The following is a 24,497-nucleotide window of genomic DNA, read 5'->3' as shown; positions in this document are numbered from 1 at the left end:
CGAGAGTTAAAACTAAACATTATTAGTTATTTATATGCATCATGATTCAGACTTGAATTGTATGAATACATTCATACTAGAGGTCTATAGATAATTTCATATACTTTATGAATTTTGATAGTTTTGATTCTCATGAAATGTCTGTGATAGAATCCATATTGGGCCCATCCAATAATCATTTGGTGTATAATATTCACATATAATTAAGATTAAGTAAACTTTCGAATCCATTAGATCTGCCCTGGGCCCACAACCAAACAAGGAATAGGTGTGACAATAGTCAAATTCGGGTCAAGTCTAAGTCAAACAAAGTCATCAAGTTAAACCGGTCAACTCAATTAAACCTTGTATATTAGGGTTTGTGTTATGTAATTACTGTATGACTCACTATTTTAATGAGAAAACATCACTTGGAAAAATTCGTGTGTTTAATTTTCCTTAGCCTTAGTGCTAAACAATGAACAAAAACAATAAAACAATGTTGCATACTCATCGGGAGTGTGTAAGATCCTAAAACATGGCTTAACGGGGTTCACGGACCTTGCGTTGCGGAGCCAAACACTCACAATTGTCACACATGAAACCTCTCTCAATCGTTTTCACTCTATCTCTCTCTATTGTCAAATCTCTCCCAAATCTCTCTAAGTATGTGAAATCTCTCCCAAATATCTCTTTGTATGAGAAATCTCTCCAAGAATGTCAAATCTCTCCCAAATCTCTCTAAGTATATGAAATCTCTCCCAAATATCTCTTGTATGAGAAATCTCTCCAAGAATGTCAAATCTCTCCCAAATCTCTCTAAATATGTCAAATCTCTCCCAAATCTCTCTCAAAAGTTTTCGTAACTTTTTGAAGTCATTCGGGTCATTCCGACCCTTAACCGGGTCAAAAACGGAAAAATAGGCTTAAGGACCCGAAACCCCTCTTAGGGCCGAAAGTCCTCTTAGAACCGAAGGGTCCTCTCGGGCCCGAACCTCGCACAACAACCGAACCCGAAGGGTCCTCTCGGGCCTGAACCTCGCACAACACCCGAACCCGAAGGTACTGTTCACTTCGGTCCATTTCGGTTCTGATGCCTTTGGACCGAGCCTTCGCTTCCTGCTTACCTTCGCTTCCGACTCAGCATCAGAGGGGACCGAACCTCGGCCAGGACCGAGAAGTCTCGCTGGGAAGCTTCTTTTCTCCCGGTTTTTGTCTAGTTTTGTGTTTTAGGCCCGTTTTTAATTGTTTTAACACGGGATTTTCACCCAAAACTTTATTTTAACATATAAGACCCCTTAATTAATGATTAATCATGTTTTTAAGGATAAAACCTTATCCAAGAAGAGTGGGTGAAGTACAAAGGTGGAGTGTTGACTTTCCTTTATTTTATGACACAAGCAACCCCCATACCCACTCCATGCCTAACCCACGCTCCTCCCCACCAGACCTTGTCACTTCCTTGTACTTTTTACCTCTCTCACAAGCCATCCCCACGTTTTTAGGGCTGGTCACTCAACCTCTCTCCTCATTTTCTTTTACTTGCCCTCATTTCACCAAAGATTCAACTCCACTTTTCTCTCAAACTTTTCTCTCTAATTAGAGATCCCAAGGCTGATCATCAAGTGTTCTCCCACTCTTGGTAAGTAAAATTCATCCTTCTTGTGATTATTGCACTTCATTCTACTCAAATCATTGATTGCTTACACAAGCTCCATCACTATGATGTTAGATTCTCGAAAATCTTCAAAGCATCTTAAAGTGTTCTTGAGTTGATCACTTCCATTCTTCAAAAATCATCTACTGAAATCACTCAAGGTGAGTTCATACCCATAAATTTTCATGTTTTCTCAAGTTTTTAGGGGGGGGGGGGGGAATACAAGTTAAAACACCAAGAACATAACTAAACTTTTCTAACAACCTTTATCAGAAAAGTTGGACTCCATTCACGGACTGTTTTGGGCAACTTAAACATTTTTATTTTCAAAACTGTTTTAGGCGTAAGTAGTTCCAGTTCTTAGCTTTAAAATGACTACTTTCACATCTCCATACAATGTTTATACAATTTATGGTGATGTTTACAAAACTGTTTATCATTTCAAACATCAATCCGGACCAATCTGTGATTATGGACTTGTTCACACAAGTTAGAGGTCACTAAAAATTATGGGAAAATTTATGAACCAACTAGGCTCATTTTCCAAACTCTCAGAAGTTACAGAACTTGATTTGGATATTTTATGATTTTTCTACAAATTTTCCAATAACAGTTACAGAAAATGTTATTAACAGAAAAACACTATAAATTTCATTTCACCTTGTAACATGTTGAGCAAGGTATACATCATTATGTGATTATGTGTTGTTGCAATATATGACATTTTTGTATTCGTATCTAGATATAAACCAGTTAAAAAATGGATTTTTACTAGATAATGCATAGAAATAACAAAGTGTTATAATTAAAGTACACCCATTACATACAAATGTTTTATTAAACTATGTTAAGTATAGTTTATGTACTTTACTATTTCTACCATTGTTTTGATAAACTATAATAGGTATAGTTTATGATACATTACAAAATACATATATTTCAGAAGGGTACATTTATACAAAAGGGAACTTTCATTACGTAAGTGTAAATTCGTTAATGACTTTGTGAGACATCCCCTTCGCATTAATCATAAGTCTTGTATTGTAACCAAAGTCTCCTGGAGGGAGAGCGTGATAGTTGTATATAGATCTATATTGGGCATGACAAACTCACACCTGAGCTGCATGCAACAGCTAGACCGGCAGGTCTGAGGTGAGAAATGTCATAACAATTCCGACGCCTGAAGAACGTCGTTTTCAGGCCATCTAGGTCATAGCATGGTTATAATAGCTCACATAAAGTATTAACAACATAAGAATTTACGGGAATTTCACTGACATCATACGCGTTATGTTGAATTAAACTCATTATTTTCTGTAAATAAGGAAGATTACTTATACGTTACGGTCTTTGTATGTATATATATATATATATATATATATATATATATATATATATATATATATATATATATATATATATATATATATAAGACTACAGTACACATTTTTAAGGAAAATTATCGGAATTTTCTGGAACAACCATACATTTACGAGACAAGGTTTTCATAAATTGCATACAAAAGCTTATGAACTCACCAACCATTGTGTTGACACCTTTTCAAACAACTTGTATTCTCAGGAAATCACTAAACAGGAAACCAAGTGCATTTTGAGGATGGGACGTTAAGGCGTCAAACATTTCATATTTTTGTCAACATATTGTAATTGATTTTGAAACATGTAATTCATACAATGATGTAACTTTTTCAATTATATATATGTTGGTTGTGTTTGCTTAAATCAGTATTGCATTTGTTGTTATGATACTATACATGAAGTCCTCCACCCCCGCACGTTTCCGCCATCCTTGTTTTGGGGGTGTGACAACAGGATCCAAGGCGGAACCAACATTTTCTAGGTCGACATGGTCTAAATTATATGTAACCTGGACTCATACATCAAACAATCATAAATCGGACACCAGTAAATTTTAATCTGAAAATATATAATTCTTGTTATGAACTTGACGTAATGTTCCCAATAAAACAAATAGCATGTCAATTTCATTGATATAACTTGGTTTACAATAATTTGGGAAATTTTGACCCTATAAGGGTCTAAGCTACATCAATGTATGGAAAAAAATTTGACCGCCTAACAGACCCCGGAAGTGTAAACACTTAAATCGCGGGATCGGACATAGAATACTAGAAAATAATAGTAATATTTATCCGCAAAACTAGATTAAACTGGAGCGAGCAGTGCAAGTATGTCACACCCCAAAACCGAGAATGACAGAATGCGTTCTGGGGTGGAGGACGTCATGTATAGTATCATAACAATGCATAATAGTAAACACAAGTGACAACAACCATTGCATTAATATAGTAAATGTAAATACAAACATGTTCTGTACAATTGTTAGACACCAAAAGTATAAACAAAATTAAAGATGAGTCTTGTATATGCTCCATCTTCTCAAAAGGGCTGCACCAGTACCTGTCTATTTTTGACCTGAGAATACAAGTTAATTTGAAAACGAGTATCAGCATAAAGCTGGTGAGTTCATAAGAATTTAGTGTCATTGCTTGTATAAAAAGTGTTTACAAACATGTAAGAAAAGCTGTAATTAACGTTTTGAAAATAGTGAAATCCCCAGAAAATCCTGTAATTTCCATCTTAGTGAATTTGTAAGTTTAATTCTTATAGTGTGTATATGTATTTTTACTCTGGGATATTAGTTTAGTCTTTAGTTCATAGTGTAGTAGTTTGGATATAGATGTGATTTCTCATGTAACCAATCTTAGTAATAATAGAGTGTCCAATGACCTTCCTGATCATTCGTAGAGTAGTAGTGTTCACCACCCCTGGGCCTGGCCGGCTCGGACTACAATTCGCAGTTAGGATGTAATAGTATCCGTTCTGTATAGATCTATACTGGTAGTGATTGCTTTCCTTCCGGGAAGCTCTGGTTACATAGTATTTGCTCAGTAGAGTGCCGTATAGAGTATTGTATTCTGGATTAGTGTATTCTATTATATTATAGTGTAGTGAACTTTATGTTATAAGGTATAAAGTATTCCTTTTTACATGTATCATTCCATAGTAGTAGTAACTATAGTGAACTTCATAGTGATAGTGGTAATAAGCGGTAGTCTTAACTATACCTATTATAGTTAATTAGGGTATAGAGTTACAGTCCTCTGATTTACAAAGGAATTTGGATTAAGTAAGACTTTCATATCTAACACAAGTATATATGATATATAACTAAGAATTCAACGACAGTCGGACAGACACCAGTATACCCTAAGACCCCAATCAAACAAGAACAGGTAGTAAGGCTAGCTATCATTCCTAAGTCTTTGAAGTCCCGCTTATATAAATATAATTGCGTAGATATAATTTTTATCAGAAAAGAGGGTTAAAAACAATTTGAAAGTAGTTTAATAATAATTAACATGAAAATGCATTTGAATATTTCTTAAAAACAGTGTTGTTACAAGACAGTTTAAAAACATAGAAATTCTTTTTAATGGCAAGTGATAAATCACATGTGATTGATACTATAAATTGTAATATTCAACTTGTATCCCCCCCCCCCATAAAACATTGTAAAAACATTTGAAAGGTTCATTAAGGGGGTATGAACTCACCTGTAGCGAGTGGATCGGATAGGAGTCTTGGTTGAGTGTTTGGTGTCAAGTGAGGACTTTAACACACTTTATGAACCTAGTGACATATGAAGACATATGTTTTCATATAATTAGTGGATGAACCACTAATTTAACACATATGGACATTCTAATGTGAACGAAAACGCTTTGGTTAAGTGTTAGGAGGCTATTAGGTTGCAATGAAAGAGTATAAGACCTCACCATGGAGTTTACTCTTCTAAAACTCACCTTAAGTGAGTTTATGGATGAGGGACCATTTCCTCCATGATTTTATGGCCATAAACTCATGGGAGGAGTGGGTTTGAGTGCTAAAAGGGTTCATACACTACTAGGGGTAGTTCTAGGGCTAAATCCGAGGCTTAAGAGGTGTTTAGGGTTAAAGGAGGGTACTCCCTTGGAGTTTACGGTCCTAGGACCACTCCTTGGGAGTTTACGGCCGTAAACCCCATGGTTTACGGTAGTAAACTCTTGGACACACCCTTTTCTTCGTTTTTGAGGTCCTAAGCTCATGGTTACAAGTTTCTAAGTGAAGATATAAGGCCAAATTGAGGTTTAGGGCTTGATTTGCATATGTTGAGGGTGTTTACGGCCTAAGAATGTTCTTGGGCCGTAAACCCTCTTTCAAGCCCCTAAACTTGGTGTTTAATGTCTAAAGTTCTTCAAGGCTAAGTTCTAATCTAATTTCTAAGCCTAAGGAGGATATTTGGGGCATATTTGGCATCTTTTTAGGGGTTTACGGCCTAAGAGTCTTCTTGGGCCGTAAACTCCTTATTCATGCCCTTTTTGGATGCTTTTGAAGCTATAACTACATGCAATGATCCTTAGAACAAGCTAGGATGAGTGAACTTACGATTTGGAAGCGGAAACTTGCGGTTTTTGGAGAAAAATCGGCCTTGAGGAGAGAGAGTGTCTAGGGTGGTAAAAGGTCCAAAAGAATGTCCACTCACCCTTATATAGGGCTTGAGTGTTGTACCCGATATATATCTACCCGATACTTATGTTAAACGAGGTTTAAAGTTTTACCCGAGTAAACGGTCGTAACCCGGCTTAAGTTGTAAACGAGATTTTTCCCAAACAAAATTAAAGATATTACCCGTGTTTTATTTATTTCAATAAATATGAATATAAAATAAAAACATTATTTTATTTGTTCAACCCCAAAAATAAATTGGAATAACAATAATGAAAATTATTTTATTAGCGGAAAATGGGTTACAACGATGGAATAAATTTCGGGTTGTCACAAAGTACTACTTGCGGTGGTTGAAGCTCTGAGGATCATGAAGTGAAGACACGAATTTCTTGGTTTCCCTCATTTTAGCTCTGGATTCTGCCGCTTGGCCCTCTGCTTCTGTCAGGCGTCCTTCTAAGGTGGCTCGGTGTTCCTAGAGCTCTTGTACTTTGGTTCGGGTCGTGACCATTTCCCTTCGAAGAACTTCGGTGCGGTCTCGAGTTCGGTCATGTTCATCATCAATCTGGCGAATGCGAACGGAGTTGACTTGGCTGGTTGCACCAATTTCCATGAGGTGGCGGATGTTTATCCTGGTTTGTTCTTCATGGCGTGCGACACAGTGAACCATGATAGGGAGGGCTCTATCGGCTGATCATCCTCTGCTGAGGTCATAGAAACCTCGTTGCATGCCCTAGGGAGGTCATTGATCTTGATCTCGACTCCATCTATGTATAGTCTCAGCCCATTGGGGCATCGGGCCTTGGAAGTATCGCAGAGGGATAGGGGCAAGGTGTGGATTGTAAACTTCGGGTTCGGAGTCGGTTCCATCTGAGTCTTCTTCCTATTCACCGTCTACTGACTCTTCCTATTCCATGGGCTCTTCATCCTCCATGGGTTCTTCATCCTCCATGGGTTCTTCTTCGGAATTTTCCTCTGGGTCTTCCACAATCCAACCGGTATTCCCTTGGTTAGGGAAATAGGGGTCACCCAGAAAGTGAAATCCTGCCATTGCGCCTGTACGAGAATAGGGATAAGAAGGATGTCGCGACAAATTTTGGTATAAGAAGTTAGTCATCGCAATTTATAATGTGCTTATTACGCTTTTTGTGTTAAAATACTCCTATAGTATTTTTATGTTTGATTCTCGAGGTTTTTGGTAAGTTGAAGACTTGTTGCTCATCATGATCCTTCTTCGGCATACGTTGGTCATATCATGGCTAAATATAGTTGATTAGGCTATATTCATCCAATATCTGACTACATACCCCGAAGCTGGATCATGGTGTCCAACTTGTCTCATTACTTTTATGTTATTGTCATTGTGATACTGAACTAGTGAGTGCGATTGTACGAATACTTTTATAAAAATATGAATTTTTATTCTTAAAAGTATTTTTGAAAAGCTACGTCAGAGAATTTCGTCCCATTGTATTTATAGTTTGTATATCTTACGTGGTTCGATATACTTAGTTCACTATAAACAAAGATCTGATACCAATCTGTCACACCCCCAAACCAAAACGGCGGAAACATTCGGGGGTGGAGGACGTCATGTTCAGTATCATAACCATAGTGAAGAAAGTAAACAACCATCATAAATATAATTTAAAAGGTTACATCGTTGCAAAAATACATGTTTCCAAATAAATTACATATGATGTCAAAATAGTTCAAAAGAAATATGCGCCTTAGCGTCTTGCCTTCAAAATCTTGTGGTTACTTGTATTACTGAATACCTGAGAATACAAGTTGTTTTTGGAAGAGTATCAGCATTAAAGCTGGTGAGTTCATAAACAATTTATGAATGAAAAATGAATGTTGTTCCATAAAGTTTGTTACAAGTTGGTTTCCAGAAAATCCAATATTTTCTAAAAGGTTTATTGTAGTCTTAAATGAACCAGGACTTAGTATATGTAAGTAAATCATCATACTTATATATGGTTTTATATCTAAATAAAACTTCTTTTTGTGAAATCATTAAATTCCTATAAACTGTGTGTTTTGTTAATTCCCCATGTGAGTTGTTATAACCATGCTATGACTCGAAGACCTCGAACTCAACGTTCTTCAAGCGTCGGAATGTTATGACACTTGTCACCACAGACCTGCCGGTCTAGCTGTTGCAAGCAACTTAGGTGCGGGTTGTCAAACCCAATATAGATCTATACACAACTATCACGCTCTCCCTACAAGAGATTCTGGCTATAACTACAAGACTTTACTGTTGTACTAAAGAGTACTCCGAAGCTGAATGTCTCACAAATTTATTCATTAACATGTTCACGTAGTTTGTAATAAAATACCCGCTTTGTCAATCGATTGTATTACCATTTCTTTGTTAAATGAGGTGTCCAAACTATACCTATTATAGTTTATCAAAATGTTTTATGTTGTAAATGAAACCTTGTTATGCATGACTTATATTTCAATAAAATGACATTGAAAATGCTAAGTATAAAATCTTACACACCTTGCTCAGCATGTTACAAGGTGTGAATAATTCTTAGACTCGTTTTAATAATTTAACTCTTAATTGTTACTGTTTTAGATTATATATAGAAAAATCATCATAATTCGAAAACTAAATACGTAAACTCGGAGAGTTTGGAAAAGAGTCTATTGTGTTCACAAATTTTCTTATAATTTTTGGTGGTCTCAACCCAGTGTGAAAATGTTCATCTTCACAACCTGGCCCGATTTCGTTGCTGTAGTGATAGACAGTTTTGTAAAAATCACCATAAATTGTAGAAAAATTGTATGGAGATGTGCAAGTAGTCATTTTAAAGGTATAAACTTGAACTATTTTCATATTGAATATTTTTTAGAAATATTAACTTTAATTTGGGTAAAACAGTTCGTGAACAGGTCACAACTTTTCTGTTGTAAGCTGTCAAGTTAAGTTTCAAGTAAGTTTTGGTGTTTTAACTTTTATTCCCCCCCCCCCCTGAAAACTAAGGAAAAATAGAAAATTTAGGGGTATGAACTCACCTTGAGTGATTCTTTGAAGAGTGGAAGGTCGAAGACAAGGAGTATCAAGTCAAGAACACTTGATGAACACGTGAAAATTTGGATGATCCTAAGAACGATTTTTGGTGTTAAAATGTGTGTAGATGATTCAAGGATGTTATGAAAACATGGAATAAAACTTGATTTTAGATGAAATACTTACCAAAAAGTGAAGAATTAGCTCAAGAACACTTCCAAAAAGTAGCTGGAAGTAGAGAGAAAAAGAGGCTCTTTTGAAGGTTTGAGAAGTGTATAAGTGTTTGAGAGTGATCAAAGTGAACCAAGAAATCCTCCAGGGATTTCTTTATACAGATGTTGCTGGAGCAACTTGCAAGGTTGAAGGGACGTTTGCCTTGGTTTGTGTGATGTGGATATGGTTTGACCATTGAGAGGATGACACATGGAAGGCAAGTGGGCACACTTGACCCACTTGTGGGGTAAAATATCCACTTAATATAAAATAATGATTTTAATTAATAAATCCTTGAGAAATAAATAAAATATGAGTTTTGGGGGTTAAAAAAGGTAAAAATATGAATTTGGTGAAAAATCCCCGTAAAAAACGGGCTTAGGAGGCGAAAGTAGTCGAAAACCGGACATTATGGACTGAACCTGCGAGGTTCGGCTCTTAGAAGTGCTGAGGACCGAAGTAGAACAGGAACCAAGAGAAGAGACTAAGGAACCGAAGGTGTGAAGAGGGAACCGAAGGTGAGGCTCGGTCTCGGCTGTGAAGCTTGGTTCAGATGTTCGCTTCTGACATGCGAAGTTCGGTCCTAAGAAGGTTCGGGTCATAAGAGGGTTTCAGCTCTAAGAGGTTGCTTTTCATGATTTCTTCCCGTTTTGAGTGATTTTTGGCCAAGTTAAGGGTCGGGATGACTTGGATGAATATAAAAAGTTGAGAGATATTTTGAGAGAGATTTGGGAGAGATTTGAGAGAGATTCATTTTTAGTCATTATCATCGAATAAACTTGCAATGCAAGATCCGTGAAACCCGTTATACTTCGTTTATGATTATTTTAAGTCCCCAAAAGGATCCATAGTCATGTTTTGATGCGTTTAACTCCCTTCTTAGGGTTTCACATTGATAAACACATAGATTCACCGTGACACTCGAATTCTTGACATACAAATGTGCGTTTTCATAGAATAACTTTTAATCAAACAAGTACTATATAAGATTGACCGGTTTTGACTTGTTGACTTGAATTTGACTTTAATTTGACGGCTGTCACAATAATAATCGTTGAAATCGGATTTATAACGAAGAACTTATGGACTTCGGAGTATTTTAGGGTTTAAAAGGGAACCCTAGTACACGGGGCATACAAAGGGAGTACGCAGGGCAGTATGTTGGGTGTACATTGGCGTACGCTTAGCGTACCCAGAGGGATTGATCGCGAAGCCTCGGCCTTGTACGTTGGGCGTGCGTGGGGTGTTTAAATCCTAATTTTTGAGCAAGTGTTCCCTATTTAAACACCTTAAGTCTTTAAGGATGGCCTCTTTACCAGCCTCCAAACCTCCTAAAATCCTAAATCAACCCTTTAGCCTCTTGGTGATGTTATTGAGCTATTAAGAAGACTTTGGTGTTTATTTTGCCTTGGTGGAGGAAGTAGAGAAGCTTGAGGTTGCTTTGCTTGGTGAAAAGGCTTTGGATCCAGAATCATCATCTTGTGGCAAAGCTTTCTGAGGTATCAAGTTTGTATCTTGGCTTTTGTATGTTTAGAACTCTTCATAGTTCGTTTGTTGTGATTTTGTCCTCTTTTTTGGTTTATGGATGAGTTAGGTCGTTTAAGGGCTTGTTCTTTCAGATCTGAGTTTGTTTTGGTATCCTTAAGCATAAAGGTGCAAGCTTTATGTGAATTTGGTGTCATGCATGCATTAAGTTAATTATTAAGTCCCTTTTAAGCTTCATTTATCCATATATGAACGTAAAGTTGCCAACTTTACATGATAATCCAGCTCAAGGAAGTCAGATCTATGTTTTGGAGCTTTGTTTTAAAGGATGAAGTGATTTAATCAAGTTTGGGCTGAATAGGGTGAGTACACTAGGCGTACAAGCAGTTACACTTAGCATACAAGCCTCCAAGTGAGTACAATGCACGTATGTGCTGAGTACGCCCCAAGTACTCGGTTTGTTGGGCCTCACATGTTTGGGCTTTGGTTTGGGATATCTTTTGGGCTTGGTTGCTTGGGGATTTGTTGGGCCATCTGAGAATAAGTGTTTTGGATTAGGAATAAGTTAATGGGCTTTAGGGTAAGGCCCATGTAAGGGTTTGGGCCCAATTTGGAAAATTGGGCCATAAGTGGGCTTTGGATTGATTATTGGTTTATGGGCCTTTATGATTGGGAGTTTGGGCCTTATTCTTGGACCAAACTAGGTGAGGGGTAAAAAGGTCTTTTTACCTTATATATGGATTGTTAGTTTTGTATTGGAACCCAATAGTTAATTGGATGTTATTTGTTTGATAATGCAAGGATTCTAGCGGTTCTATAGTCAGATATTTATTCGTGGGTTCAACTATCGAGGTGAGTCTCCTCACTGTTCTATGGGTCAAAAGGCACCAATACCAGCCCACTTGGTTTATGTATTATAAGAAGACCAGGGGTTGGCCCTTGGCATTTGTATGAAAGGCCAGGAGGTGGCTCCTGGCAAATCTATATTCAAGACCAGAGTTCGGACTCTGGCGGTTAAGTAGATAAGTAGTTGTAGATTATATGCTAATTGTCTCTGTGATGCTTGCATGGAAGACCGGGAGGTGTCTCCTGGCACTTGTCTATAAGACCCAGAGTTTTGGTCCCATCCTTGGTAAGGAAAGCCCACGATACGGCTCGTGGCATAATGACAAGACTATGGTTGGCATATAGCACCTCCTATTGCATGCTTGATATGTATGACTCGTATGTTTTGTATGGTATGTGGTATTTTGGGGAACTCACTAAGCTTTATGCTTACAGTTTGTGGTTTATGGTCGTACTACCGGTTCAAAAGGGAAGAGCCCGACTTGATCACAATGCATACACCTATATTTTCGCAACTTTAAGATGTTGGGATTGTACTCTGATAATTGTTTTATTTTGAAATACTTCTAAATGTTTGAATAAAGGATAAATGAGTGTTTTGATTATATTAAAAATGAAATTTTTACCTTGTGATTTTCAGGACGTTACAAATACTCAAGCTACGACCTTTTTCTCACTAACATCAAAAGTTCATGACCATGAGAGAACCATATCAAGTTCTGAATTTCCTCATACTCCAAGAGCATCCAAGAATGGGACCAAAACATCCAAAAAATGGGCTCAAACATCAAGCAAGAAACACAAAGGTCAAGATATGAACTTTATACCTCTGATAACTCAGAAATGTGGAGAAGATGTTGGATTCAAGCTTGTTCCTTGCTTCCTTACACCAAGATGAACTTCTTTCTTCTTCAAGTTTCACCAAAAGAGGACATTAACCTCAAGATCAAGCCACTAAGCTCCTTTCCATGGAAGAGAGGCTAGGGTTTCGAAATGAAGGGATGGGGGACGAAAAAGATGGCCTAGAATGGGGTTTATGTCACACCCCAAAACCAAGAACGGCGGAAACGTTCTGGGGCGGAGGACGTCATGTATAGTATCACAACACAGTAAATGTAAATAAGCAAACAACATCATCCATTGCATTAAATATATAATTTTAATACAAGTGTGTTCTGTACAGTTATAGACACCAAAAATAATGAAACACAAAATAATATGAGATGAGTCTTGAATGCACTCCATCTTCTCAAAAGCTGGCCTCGGTACCTGTCTACTGATGACCTGAGAATACAAGTTATTTTGAAAGAGTTTATCAGCATTAAGCTGGTGAGTTCATAAGTATTTTAGTGTCAATGTTTCTTGTAAAAATGTTTGAACCTGTCTCAATGTATAAGTTTGTAAAAATGTGAGCAAATGTTTGAAAGTATTTGTAAAAGTTTGAATCACTCAGAAAATCCTATATTTTCTATAAAAGTAACCTTCTACCAAGGCTAGACTGTTTTGTAAACTTTTCTGTTGTAAAAGTGTGTAATTACCCAAGTATGACTATCATTTGTTAAAAATATAGTTTGTACACTAATGCTTAAGTGAGATTATCACTAAAATATGTAATGGGTAAATCATTGTAGTACTGTAGCTTTGTATAATAAGACTACTGCTGTACTAAATACTACTACCTTAAACCGGATTTATATTAAGGCATAATGTGATTAATTGCACCATGCTATCGACTAATAATCAACGACATAATGAACGGTCATAATAAGAAATGACGTTTGGCACCCGCAGACCTGCAGGTCCGGCTGTAGCTAGCAGCAAGGTGTAGGATAGTCAATCCAGTATAGATCTATACGCAAACTCACGCTCTCCCTCCAAGAGAATTCTGGCTACAACTCGGGCCATGACATTTAAGGCATGCCCGATACAGTGGATCACAATTATTACGTATTTATGTATATGTATATGTATTGTTTCTCGTATATCTGTATATGTATTGTTTCTCGTATATCTGTATATGTATTGTTTCTCGTATATCTGTATATGTATTGTTTCTAGTATATCTGTATATGTATTGTTTCTAGTATATCTGTATATGTATTGTTTATAGTATATCTGTATATGTATTGTTTCTAGTATATCTGTATATGTATTGTTTCTAGTATATCTGTATATGTATTGTTTCTCGTATATTTGTATATGTATTGATCCTGCGTTACCCCGATGGTAACCAGCTAATGATGTACTGATGAGTATGAATATGGAAGTACTTTTATGTCTATACATGTATATATGATATATAAGTAATATGGAAACGACCTTCGGATGGTCACCCGAAATCCCACCAGACCACATCCAAATCGAGGAAAAGGAAATAGGGCGGATGGCATTCCTAAGCCTTTTGAACATTATTTATATATCTATACATATATGGGCATGCAATTGTATATATAAAGCATAAATAAGTTTTCATAAAACATTTTGAAGCATAAATATAATTTCAAGAGAAGATTGACTTGATGTCGATCTATAAATCATTTTGAAAGCATAAGTTGATAAAACAGTTTTAAGTATAAGAAGCATTTGATTTAATCACAGTCTATAAGTAAGTTTGGATAGTAAAACAGTTTGTAAAACATTTCAGTAGTAAAGCAGTTGAAAACAGTTGAACAGTGGTAAAAATCGTTATTTTCCTAGTTATTAATCACATGTGATTAAACACAATCATATGTGATTGAAGTAATAACTTATAAGTATTTGACTTGTATTCCCCCCCATAAAGTGTTATAAAACATTTAAAATCATTTCAAAGGTTGATTCAAGGGGTATGAACTCACTTGTGGTGAGTCGTTTGAATTGCAGTGTCGACTACCGTGCTAGGTGGCAAACGGAGACTGGTTTACACGCACGAGCCTAGTTATCATATAATAAGCATATATATAACTAATTAGACATATAATAACTTAAATAAATAAGTTAAGACACTTAGAAAACATTTAAACACTTTTATGAGTGTTTAAGGTTCAAATGGTTGCATCTAAGTTGCTACGGGACAAGGCAAAAGGGTTTGAAACATCAAAGGGCCTTGTATAGGAGTTCACCATCTAACAAACCCCACACCTTGGAGTTTACGGCCGTAAACTCATAGGTTTATGGTCGTGAACTCCTAAAAGGGTGGTTTTGGGTGTTTTGTGGTGCTATCTTGATCCTAGAACACTCCTAGCTTTATTGGAATAACACATGAAGTAGTTTAAGGCTCTAAAACACTCCATATGGGAGTTTACGGCCTAAGGTCCTTCACCTTAGAGTTTACGGCCGTAAACTCTAGGAATTTAATTGATTTGAGGCACTTAAACATCAAGGATGGCTTCCATGAATTTATCTAAGGCTAATGGGGACAAGAGGCACACTTTGGTGCCTTCACTTGGAGTTTACGGCCCAAGTCATGTTCCTTGGCCGTAAACTCCTTTCAAGGAGTGATTTCTATGTGTTCTACTCTCCATTCTAGTCCCAAAGGTGCAAGGTAAATTGTCTAAAGGCTTAAGGGTTGCTTGGAATGATTTTTGTCCCACAAAAAGGGGTTTACGGCCCAAGAAGGGTTCTTGGCCGTAAACTCCTAGAAACTTATGGTTTTTATGGGCTTTTGATGTTCTAAACAAGCACAAGTACTAGTAGTTAAAGTCCTTAAGCATTTGGGGAAATTTTTAGGGCATTTAAGCCCTTGAAAAGGGGTTTACGTCCCAAGGGAGTTCCTTGGCCGTAAACTCCTAGAACTTATGTTTCTTGGATGATTTCTAGGCTATAAAGATCATACACAATGTCCTTGATAAGTCCTCTAACATGTGGATGGGTCTAGAAAGCATTAAAGTTCCATTTTGGAGTTTACTCCCCAAGAACGATCTTGGGCGGTAAACTCCCGGATCTTGTAATCTAAACATGTTATTGTTGTTAATAAGCATTAAACTAGTATTGAAACACATATAGAAAAGTAGACTCACAATCTGGGATGAAAACCCGAAGATCCGTCAGAGAGAATATGGCTTTTCTCTATTTGGAATTGTGAATAATGAATTAATTTCATTCAGAAACTATTTATAGTCCTGGAATATTTTGGCAGAAAATATTTTTATTCCTGATGTTGGACTGTAACATTATGAAACTTGAAATGCCCAAGTTTCACAAAACCAGGAGTATCCACTCTCCTGATATCATCTAAAACATGAACCCTAATGTACATAAACTTGTTCGGAAAAGCTTGAAAGTTACTGAAACTGAACTAGCTTCTATTGAATAGATGAGGTTCGTACAATGGAAATTTCGGGTTGTCACAGTTTAAGATGCTTAAATATTGGAACAACCCTAGAAATACATGGGCTTGGGCATGAACAACTGCCACGCCGTGGTGGTCCAAAACATTACGTGGCCAATTATCCATTACCACACCGTGACACAGAGTTTCCTTCAAAACTCCATCATAGGTCCTTGCTACAATTAAGTTTAACCAATCTGGACATGGATGTTACACCTTCTTTTCTAAAAATATTTTTAAGATTGCTTAAGCCTTAGTTTGAGTTTGGACACATGCTCGTATTCATCCAAATCCCTCAAACCAAGGTTTTTATACTAACTTGTAACATCCCAAATTTCCGACCAACATTTTTTTTGAAATATAATTTAAACAACAAAAAGCCATCTTTTAGAAAAAACATAAAGATCAATTAGGTTTCAACATCATACAAACATACCATGGAGTCGAGCGAAAAGTCTCAAAAATATAATCAAACTAAAGATGCGAGTACAATCATGTCGCACCTTTTCCCTTCTCATTGGAACAACCTAAAAAACATTTCTATAAATAACAAGTAAGTACAAAGCTTAGTAAGGTCCCTAATACACCACATATTCCATCACAGATACTTCGCTAACAAATTATAGGCTTTTGATCTCATTGTAATGCCTCCATCGCACGCTTCATGGCCCAATACATTTCCACCATCATCCATCATACTTGTATGCTCTAGTCGTCATCATATCGGAGTTGTAGGCTTATAACCCAATATATAACGATCCGCCATAATGGGTCTCATTCTTCTAGCCATTACCTAAGTTGATAACTAGACATTGTCATTACTTTCACACTAAAGAATAGTTGGAAGCAATGCTTTATTTATGTCCTAATTGATCCTAATTCGATATTAATTAGAAGTATAATGATTTTCCTCAATAACTAAATACTTTTGTCTGTAAATACTACATACATGATTCCATCTGTAAATGGATTTGATTAAATATGAGTTATAGTATCAATAACACTACTAATTCTTACTATATAATATGATATAAATATATTTGGATTATAAGATTTCATTGATACAAAACTAATTTCAATAGATTTATTGGATGGTTATACTGACATGAGAATTAAACCTATGAAATAAATTCTATCCATTGCAAATAAATAATAGTACATAATTTGGTAGCCATTTGAAAAGGTGTTAAGAAACAACGATCCATAACTTTTTATGGTCGGAATTAACTACAAAAAAATAGATAACACATAAAGAAAAAAATGGAAAGATAACTTACCAGAGTAAGAAAATTTTAAAAAGAATTTTTTTAGATTAAAAGCACTTGTATAAAAATTATACTATAATATAAAAAATTATACGCAAAATTTAAAACATTATATTAGAAAAACATATGGAAAAAATATCATAAAAATATTGTAAGAAATTATAAAAACGTCTTCACAAATTTATAAAAAATTGTTGACATTTAACAAATTAAATGATCAATTGTGTAAAAAAAAAGTTGACTAAACATGAACAAGACGAAAAAAATAATTACCCTTACAAGCCATTTTCCAAAAAAAAAAATTTGTTAAACAGGCTCCATTGCAATTTTTTAGTATTATATTATAACTTCAAATTTTGTTTTATATTCTTAAATATTTATGCCATTGCAAGTCCTACTTGTTAATCAATCAGTTATTTGTAATATAACATGACTCTCCACATTAGGTGGATGGATCCACATTTAATTAAAAAAAAATACAAGAAATCTAAATCAAAATCTACATTAAAAGAAATATAAACCAGAATAAAAACAATTCAACAATTCTAATTCTATGTATTAAAATAAAAAATTTAATTTAAACAGTGATATACTTAATTATACATATTGTTTATTAAAAAACCATTTCAACATGTAATGGTTCAAAAAATAATAATAATCGGTTCCAAACTTTAATATCGATTTTAGTTATGAAATTGATTGTTCCTAAACAGTTTCAGTTCTAAAGACGGATACCCGTCCCAAAGTTCATCCCTAAATGACATAGACACGAGTATAATAAAGTCAATATTTTGTTGATGATTATCCCATTGGATTTTTTGCATTTCAAAATTCGAGGGATTCAGAAGTAGTTTTAAAATGATATAATAATTGATTACTAAATTATTCTTTAATTCTATCTTAATTTTGATCCAAATAATATACTTTTTTAGGATTTTAAATTCAAATATATTGAAAAGCTTTTAGTTATTACAATCCAAACGACTCTTGTGAAAGGGAAACTAGGAGCCTATAGCGGGAGAAGATAGAAGTTTGTTGATAATGACTAGCTTTTTGTTTTTGTTTGTTATATTAGTATCTCTCTTTTCTTCTCTCTTTCTATTCTAATAAAATAATAGTTTTAATTTTCTTTTGACATGTGTCATTATATTAAGCCTCATAATTAATGCAAATTTTATTTTTCTTTTACCATGTTTTCCCTTATTATGTCTTATAATTAATGCATATCATTTGTCACATATTGATTTTCCATTTTAAATTTTAAATTTTAAATATCTCATTCTAATTACATTAAATTAACAACATTAGAATAAAAATTAAAATAAAATTAATACAAATTATATAGTAATATAATTTTACATATTTATTTAAATCAATGATTATAATTTTATATAACTAAAAAAACCTCTTAATTAATAATTTATTTAAAATAAATTATTAATAATTTTAAATTTTAACTATTAAAGTTTAATTAATTTTATAACCGTGGTTCCCACGGATTATAAACTAGTTTGAAAATATAAATAGTCTAATGTATAAAATTACATTAAAAGGCAATTAAAGAAGATTATGTTAATCTTTTTTTTTTTCCGAAAGAAAAGATTATGTTAATCTTATTTAAGGGTAAATCTAAAAAACTGATTAAGGTTGTGTTTAACACGCCATAAGTAATTGATAAACTAGTTTATTTTTGAGATTTTTTAAATTGTTATTTTGACAAACCAAAAGTAATTGATAAGCTAGTTTTTCATGTGTTTTTTTTAAAATCTCCCAAATATAACTTTAATTAATTATAAAAAAACATATTTATTTAAATGTTTTTTATATCATTTTATATCTTTCAGCTACTTTATAAACTAGTTTTTTTTTCTAACTAATTTATAAGTTAGCATCTACCTTTTTAGCCATCAATTAATTTTTCAGCTAGTTTGCTAATCATAGCTTAAAAATGCTCAATAACCTTTTCTTAAATGCTACATGAATTGCTTTACATTTGAATATTTTTGTTTAAATTTGGTATCCCAAACAAAACTTTTCATTTAAATAGAGTTTTTTGTTTAATAAAATTACAACAAAATTGAAAGAAAAAAGACAAGCTATGCCGTTATTATTTTCTGGATTGTAAAATTAACTTTTTAAAAACTACGTCTATGGATCTTGAGTTCATAACATTATAACGCATGATTTGTTGCACTCGTTTGACGACCTCCACCGCTTCTAGTGCTAGGAAACCAGATATATGAAAAACAATTGGTATAAAATATGTTGATTATCAATAGAAACTTTTTCCGTGTTTAACCATTTTACTTGAGACCGCTATTAAAGCAGTTTGTCTTGCAATGAAACCCTTGTTCCTCAAATCCACTAGAAGGAAATCTTATTAGATCCACATAAACATATTTCATTCTTATCTATCCAAAAACCAAAATATCTGTTAATCTAGAAACTAAAAGTTTTCATAACATTATAATGCATGACCCTTTGTACTAGTTTGATGACCTTCACCGCTTCTAGTGCTAGGAAACAAAATGTATCCAAAACAATTGATATAAACATGTGTTGAGTATCAATACAAACTTTTTCGTGTTTGACCATTTTACTTGAAACCGCTATTAAAACAGTTTGTCCTGAGGAGATCAATTGAAATACACTCGAGATTTACGACTTAAATTTAACCTACTTGATTAGATGTATTGAAAATTTAACCCCGACCGTTTATTTCGAGTTAAATTTGGTTGATTGGATAACTTTTTTGCATATATTTAAATAGGCCTGTCGAAAAAACCCGAAACCCGTTCTACCCACCCGACCCGTTCCGAATTCGGGTAGAATGGGTCGTATAGAACGGGTAACGGGTATGAACATTCGGGTAATAGGTTAACCCGGTAATAATATAGGTCGGGTTTTAGGTATGAATATTTATTTTCGGGTATACCCGAATACCCAAATTTGTTTTTTAAACAATACTGAATATACAATGCAGTCACGTACGCACACTTCAAATAAAACAAAACCCTTCATTTCCTTCTTACGAACAACGACTCGACAGTCGACACAAACTTGCAAAGAGAATACGACGCTGAAGCTGAAGTCCTGAACCGTCATCACAATTCTCAATTTCTCACTATCGCACATAATGGAATTAAAAAAGTACATAACATATTATAATGATTTGTATTATTATTATATATGTACTTGTTAATTGTATGAAGTATTTTTTACCTGATTCTTTATTAAACCAACCAACATGTAAAAATAAAAAATAAAAAAATTATCAATAAGTGTCATTTAAGAAATTTTTGGGTATACTCGATAATTACCCGACTCGACCTCAAACCCGAATACTCGAAACCTAAAAACCTGAATTACAATATAGGTCGGGTATCGGGTATTATTTTCTTAAGTAAATCCTGGTTCTACCCGAAACCAAAAAATTTTACATGTTCGACACCCTATATTTAAATATACACTTGGTCAGGACTCCTCTAACTCTAACAACTAATCTTCTATTCTTTAGCTTGAGGTGGCACTTCGTCGGGAAAGATACCGAAAAATGTAACTGTAAAATGATACAATTTTATAATCGATTTCTTTATTATAAGAATGACTCTTGAATTATTAATTGTTCTTCTACCTACTACTTACTAATTCCTGTAAGTCAACCTTTCGTCCTACGATGAACTTCTCAACCGAACAGACTAAACCACACTGGAGCCTACGATTTGAGTTTCCGGCAAGTGGAGGTTTCCTTATGCTGCTTCATCTTCCTTCTGAAAAACTAAAGGTTTGCTTCGATTATCTTGTAATTTTAATGGTTTTATCGTTTTTAATTTCCGATCTAAGTCTCTTACCACTCATTATATAGAATCTTCTCTGTAAGTGCAATTGAAATCGTTGTATTTTGATCTGCGATCTGTTTGACTTGCATTCTTGATTTATCTGTATTTGTAAAATACTTTAGATTGTTTTGCTGGGTATTACTTTGAAGCTCTTGAGAATGATAGGAAAATATCTTGCCATTTCTTTGGAAAATAATGGATGCCAAAGATTGTGTTGTGTAAACTTATTGTATTTTTGATGTTTGTGTTGCAGATTTATAGAAATGGCCGACTCTGATGATATTCAACCCATTATTTGCGACACTGGAACTGGAATGGTGAAGGTTAGCATAAGAATTCTTCTGTTGCTATTTCTAGTTATTGATTTTAATTATATTATTGATTCTGAATTCAAATCAGGGAGAAATACTTGTTTAATGCAAAGAAACGATTTTTTTCTCAGTTATGCAACAAATTATTGTTTTGGACCACAAATGCAAATTGTTTCATTCTATTACCAACATTATGCAATATCTACAGTAAAGGGTAAAAAACTTTTTTTTTTTTATATGGGGGCAAATTCTTTGCTTAAGATATCTTATATCATTAATCACCAACATACAACTTTATAGGAGTTGTATAGATGCCATGTCATCAATACACTCTCATACAACTTCCCCTTTCAATTTCTCCAATAACTTACGAACCTCATACAACTCCACCTCATATCCCCTCCATTGCATATATTATACACGAATGGGCCCCACTTTTCTTCCATACAACCATTGTATACAATCTACAATGCTCTAGGGTCTTTATGTCTTTTCCTTTTGTTACTCAAACTCGAATTCCTTTTGTTCTTTGACTAAATTTATAGGCGGGGTTTGCCGGTGATGATGCTCCTAGGGTGGTGTTCCCCAATATTGTGGGTAGGCCACGTCACACTAGTGTTATGGTGGGCATGGGCCTGAAGGATGCTTATGTAGGAGATGAAGGCATGTCAGAAAGATGTATGCTGACATTGAAATACCCAATTGAGCATGGTGTTATCAGCAATTGGGACGATATGGAAAAGATTTGGCATCACACTTTCTATAATGAGCTTCGTGTTGCTCCTGAAGAGCACCCTGTGCTTCTTACTGAAGCACCATTAAATCCCAAGGAAAACAGAGAAAAGATGACACAAATTATGTTCGAGACCTTCAATGTTCCAGCCATGTACATTGCGATTGGCGCTGTGCTTTCTTTGTACACAAGTGGTCGTACAACTGGTTAGTTCCGCATTACTCTTTTGGATTTCAACTTTAATTTACATTGTTCGTAATTGCACAATTTTGTTTAGAAAAAAAAAACAATTTTTTAATAAAGTTACAATTTTACTTTTAGGCAAAATTCTCTAACAATACTATTTTTTACAGGTGTCATGTTGGATTCCGGAGAGGGTGTTACGCACACTGTCCCAATTTACGAAGGTCACGTACTTCCTCATGGCATCCTCCGTCTTAACCTCGGTGGCAGTGACCTCACAGATTGCCTAATGAGAATCCTGACCGAAAGAGGCTACATGTTCACCACAACAGCCGAATGGGAAATTATTCGTGACATTAAAGAAAAGATTGCATACGTGGCTCTTGACTACAAGCAAGAACTCAAAACCTCAAAAACTAAATCCTCTGTTGAAAAGCTCTATGAGCTGCCCGACGGGCAGATTATTAAGATTGGGGCAGAGAGATTCCGCTGCGCAGAGGTTCTCTTCCAGCCACATCTGATTGGAATGGAAGCTGCTGGTATTCATGAGATGACCTATAACTCGATCATGATGTGTGATGTTGATATGAGGAAGCATCTTTATGAAAATATTCTGCTCGGTGGTGGGTCAACCATGTTACCGGGCATTGTTGACCGGTATATTAAAGAAATCACTTCCCTTGCTCCTAGCAGCATGAAAATAAAAGTGATTGCGAAGCCCGAGAGGAAATACAGTGTGTGGATCGGAGGATCAATCCTTGCATCTCTCAGCACGTTCCAACAGGTAAATTGAAGCCCTCGTATAGAAAATGACTAATGAGGACAAATTTGTAAAATGTTGACTTATCAGGAAAGTCTTTGTTCCTAACTTTTTTTGTTAAGTCTCTTTCTACATTTAGTCAAAAAGAAGCATCTATATGTAGCTTACCAGATTAAGTCCTGATTAAGTGTTGTGATAAATGATTTTTGAAAAATAGGGCAAATTGCTGGGAATAGCAACGTATTTTAATTTCATTACCAATATGGGGAGTTTACTTTAGTTTTTACTCATAATAGCAAAATACTTATATTATTTTTACCCATGTAGTAGTGTGTTTACATCTTTTTACCAATAATAGCAATGCTGCTTAATTTTTTTACCGATAATAGCAGCATCCTCGTTACATGTATTGTCAGTTGTATCGGTATTGAAATGTAACTACGTTGCTATTATGGGTAAGGAATTGTAATTACATGGAAATTTGTGTAAAAAAATGTAAGTGTGTTGCTATTATGGTTACATATTGCTATTATCGATAATGAATCCAAGTACAATGCTATTCTTAAGTACATAGTAGGGAATTAGTGAAATACTTTACTTTCGTTACTAATATCGGCAACATACTTTATCTTCTACCCATGGTCACAAATTACTTGTATTCTTTTACCCATAATAGCATTGAACTTATATTTTTTATACACGTAATAGCATCCACAACTTTCTTAATTACCGATAATAGCAACATACTTAGATTTCACTTCAAATATCAATAATGTACTCTCCTTGTTACATATTGTTACCATTGGTAAAGAAATGAAACTATGTCGCTATTATGGAGAAGAAATTTAAGGACATTGTCTATTGTTATAAATATGTAAAGTATGATGCCGTTTTCCATAATTTTCCCTAAGACATTCGACTAACCAACTTTTTGTTTTGTTCAAATTAGATGTGGATCACGAAGGCCGAGTATGATGAATCTGGTGCATCTATCATCCACAGAAAGTGCTTCTAAATACGTATTTTGTTCTGGTTTTATATTTTTCTTATATATTTTCCATGTCATGTGTCATGTGGAGTAAGAAAGGCACACATGGACATATGTGGAGTTGTTGGTTGTTAACAAACTAGAGGATAAACGCCATTTCATTCATTAGTCACAATTCTTTTAAAAATTGGGGGAAATGACTAATGGCTTCATGATATTAACTATACAAGTCAAGTTGTATATTAGATTTTTTGTTTCAAGATAACATCTCCGATGGTGGAGTTTCAGTATGTTTGTTTTAGTAATCAGGTGGGAATCTATAAGTGGAGGTATTCTTCGGAATTTATAAATATTTAAAAGAAAATTTTAGACGAC

At 34.7% G+C, this 24,497-nt stretch overlaps 1 protein-coding gene across 1 annotated transcript; it reads left to right on the top strand.

Moving 5' to 3' along the window:
• Positions 1-20,888: 20,888 nt before the first annotated feature.
• Positions 20,889-24,412, top strand: LOC145052814 (actin-7-like). The gene is made up of 5 exons (XM_079000716.1): positions 20,889-21,092; positions 21,401-21,470; positions 22,004-22,397; positions 22,545-23,158; positions 24,084-24,412. Exons 2-5 carry the CDS (start codon positions 21,411-21,413, stop codon positions 24,147-24,149), a joined length of 1,134 nt encoding a protein of 377 aa, XP_078856842.1. The 5' UTR covers positions 20,889-21,092; positions 21,401-21,410; the 3' UTR covers positions 24,150-24,412.
• Positions 24,413-24,497: the final 85 nt, after the last annotated feature.

Source organism: Lactuca serriola, chromosome 5, assembly GCF_051521515.1.
Source record: "Lactuca serriola cultivar US96UC23 chromosome 5, Lser_US96UC23_V15, whole genome shotgun sequence".
In the NCBI taxonomy this organism is placed as follows: Eukaryota; Viridiplantae; Streptophyta; class Magnoliopsida; order Asterales; family Asteraceae; genus Lactuca; species Lactuca serriola.
The sequence above is the reverse complement of the archived record's forward strand: the minus strand, read 5'-3'. Positions and strand labels throughout refer to the sequence as shown.

Excerpts from the sequence above, each read along its gene's own strand:
- LOC145052814 (XM_079000716.1), top strand. The coding sequence starts at position 21,411 with ATGGCCGACTCTGATGATATTCAACCCATTATTTGCGACACTGGAACT. Across the intron at positions 21,471-22,003 it reads CTGGAACTGGAATGGTGAAG|GCGGGGTTTGCCGGTGATGA; the intron begins GTTAGCATAAGA and ends CTAAATTTATAG. Across the intron at positions 22,398-22,544 it reads CACAAGTGGTCGTACAACTG|GTGTCATGTTGGATTCCGGA; the intron begins GTTAGTTCCGCA and ends TATTTTTTACAG.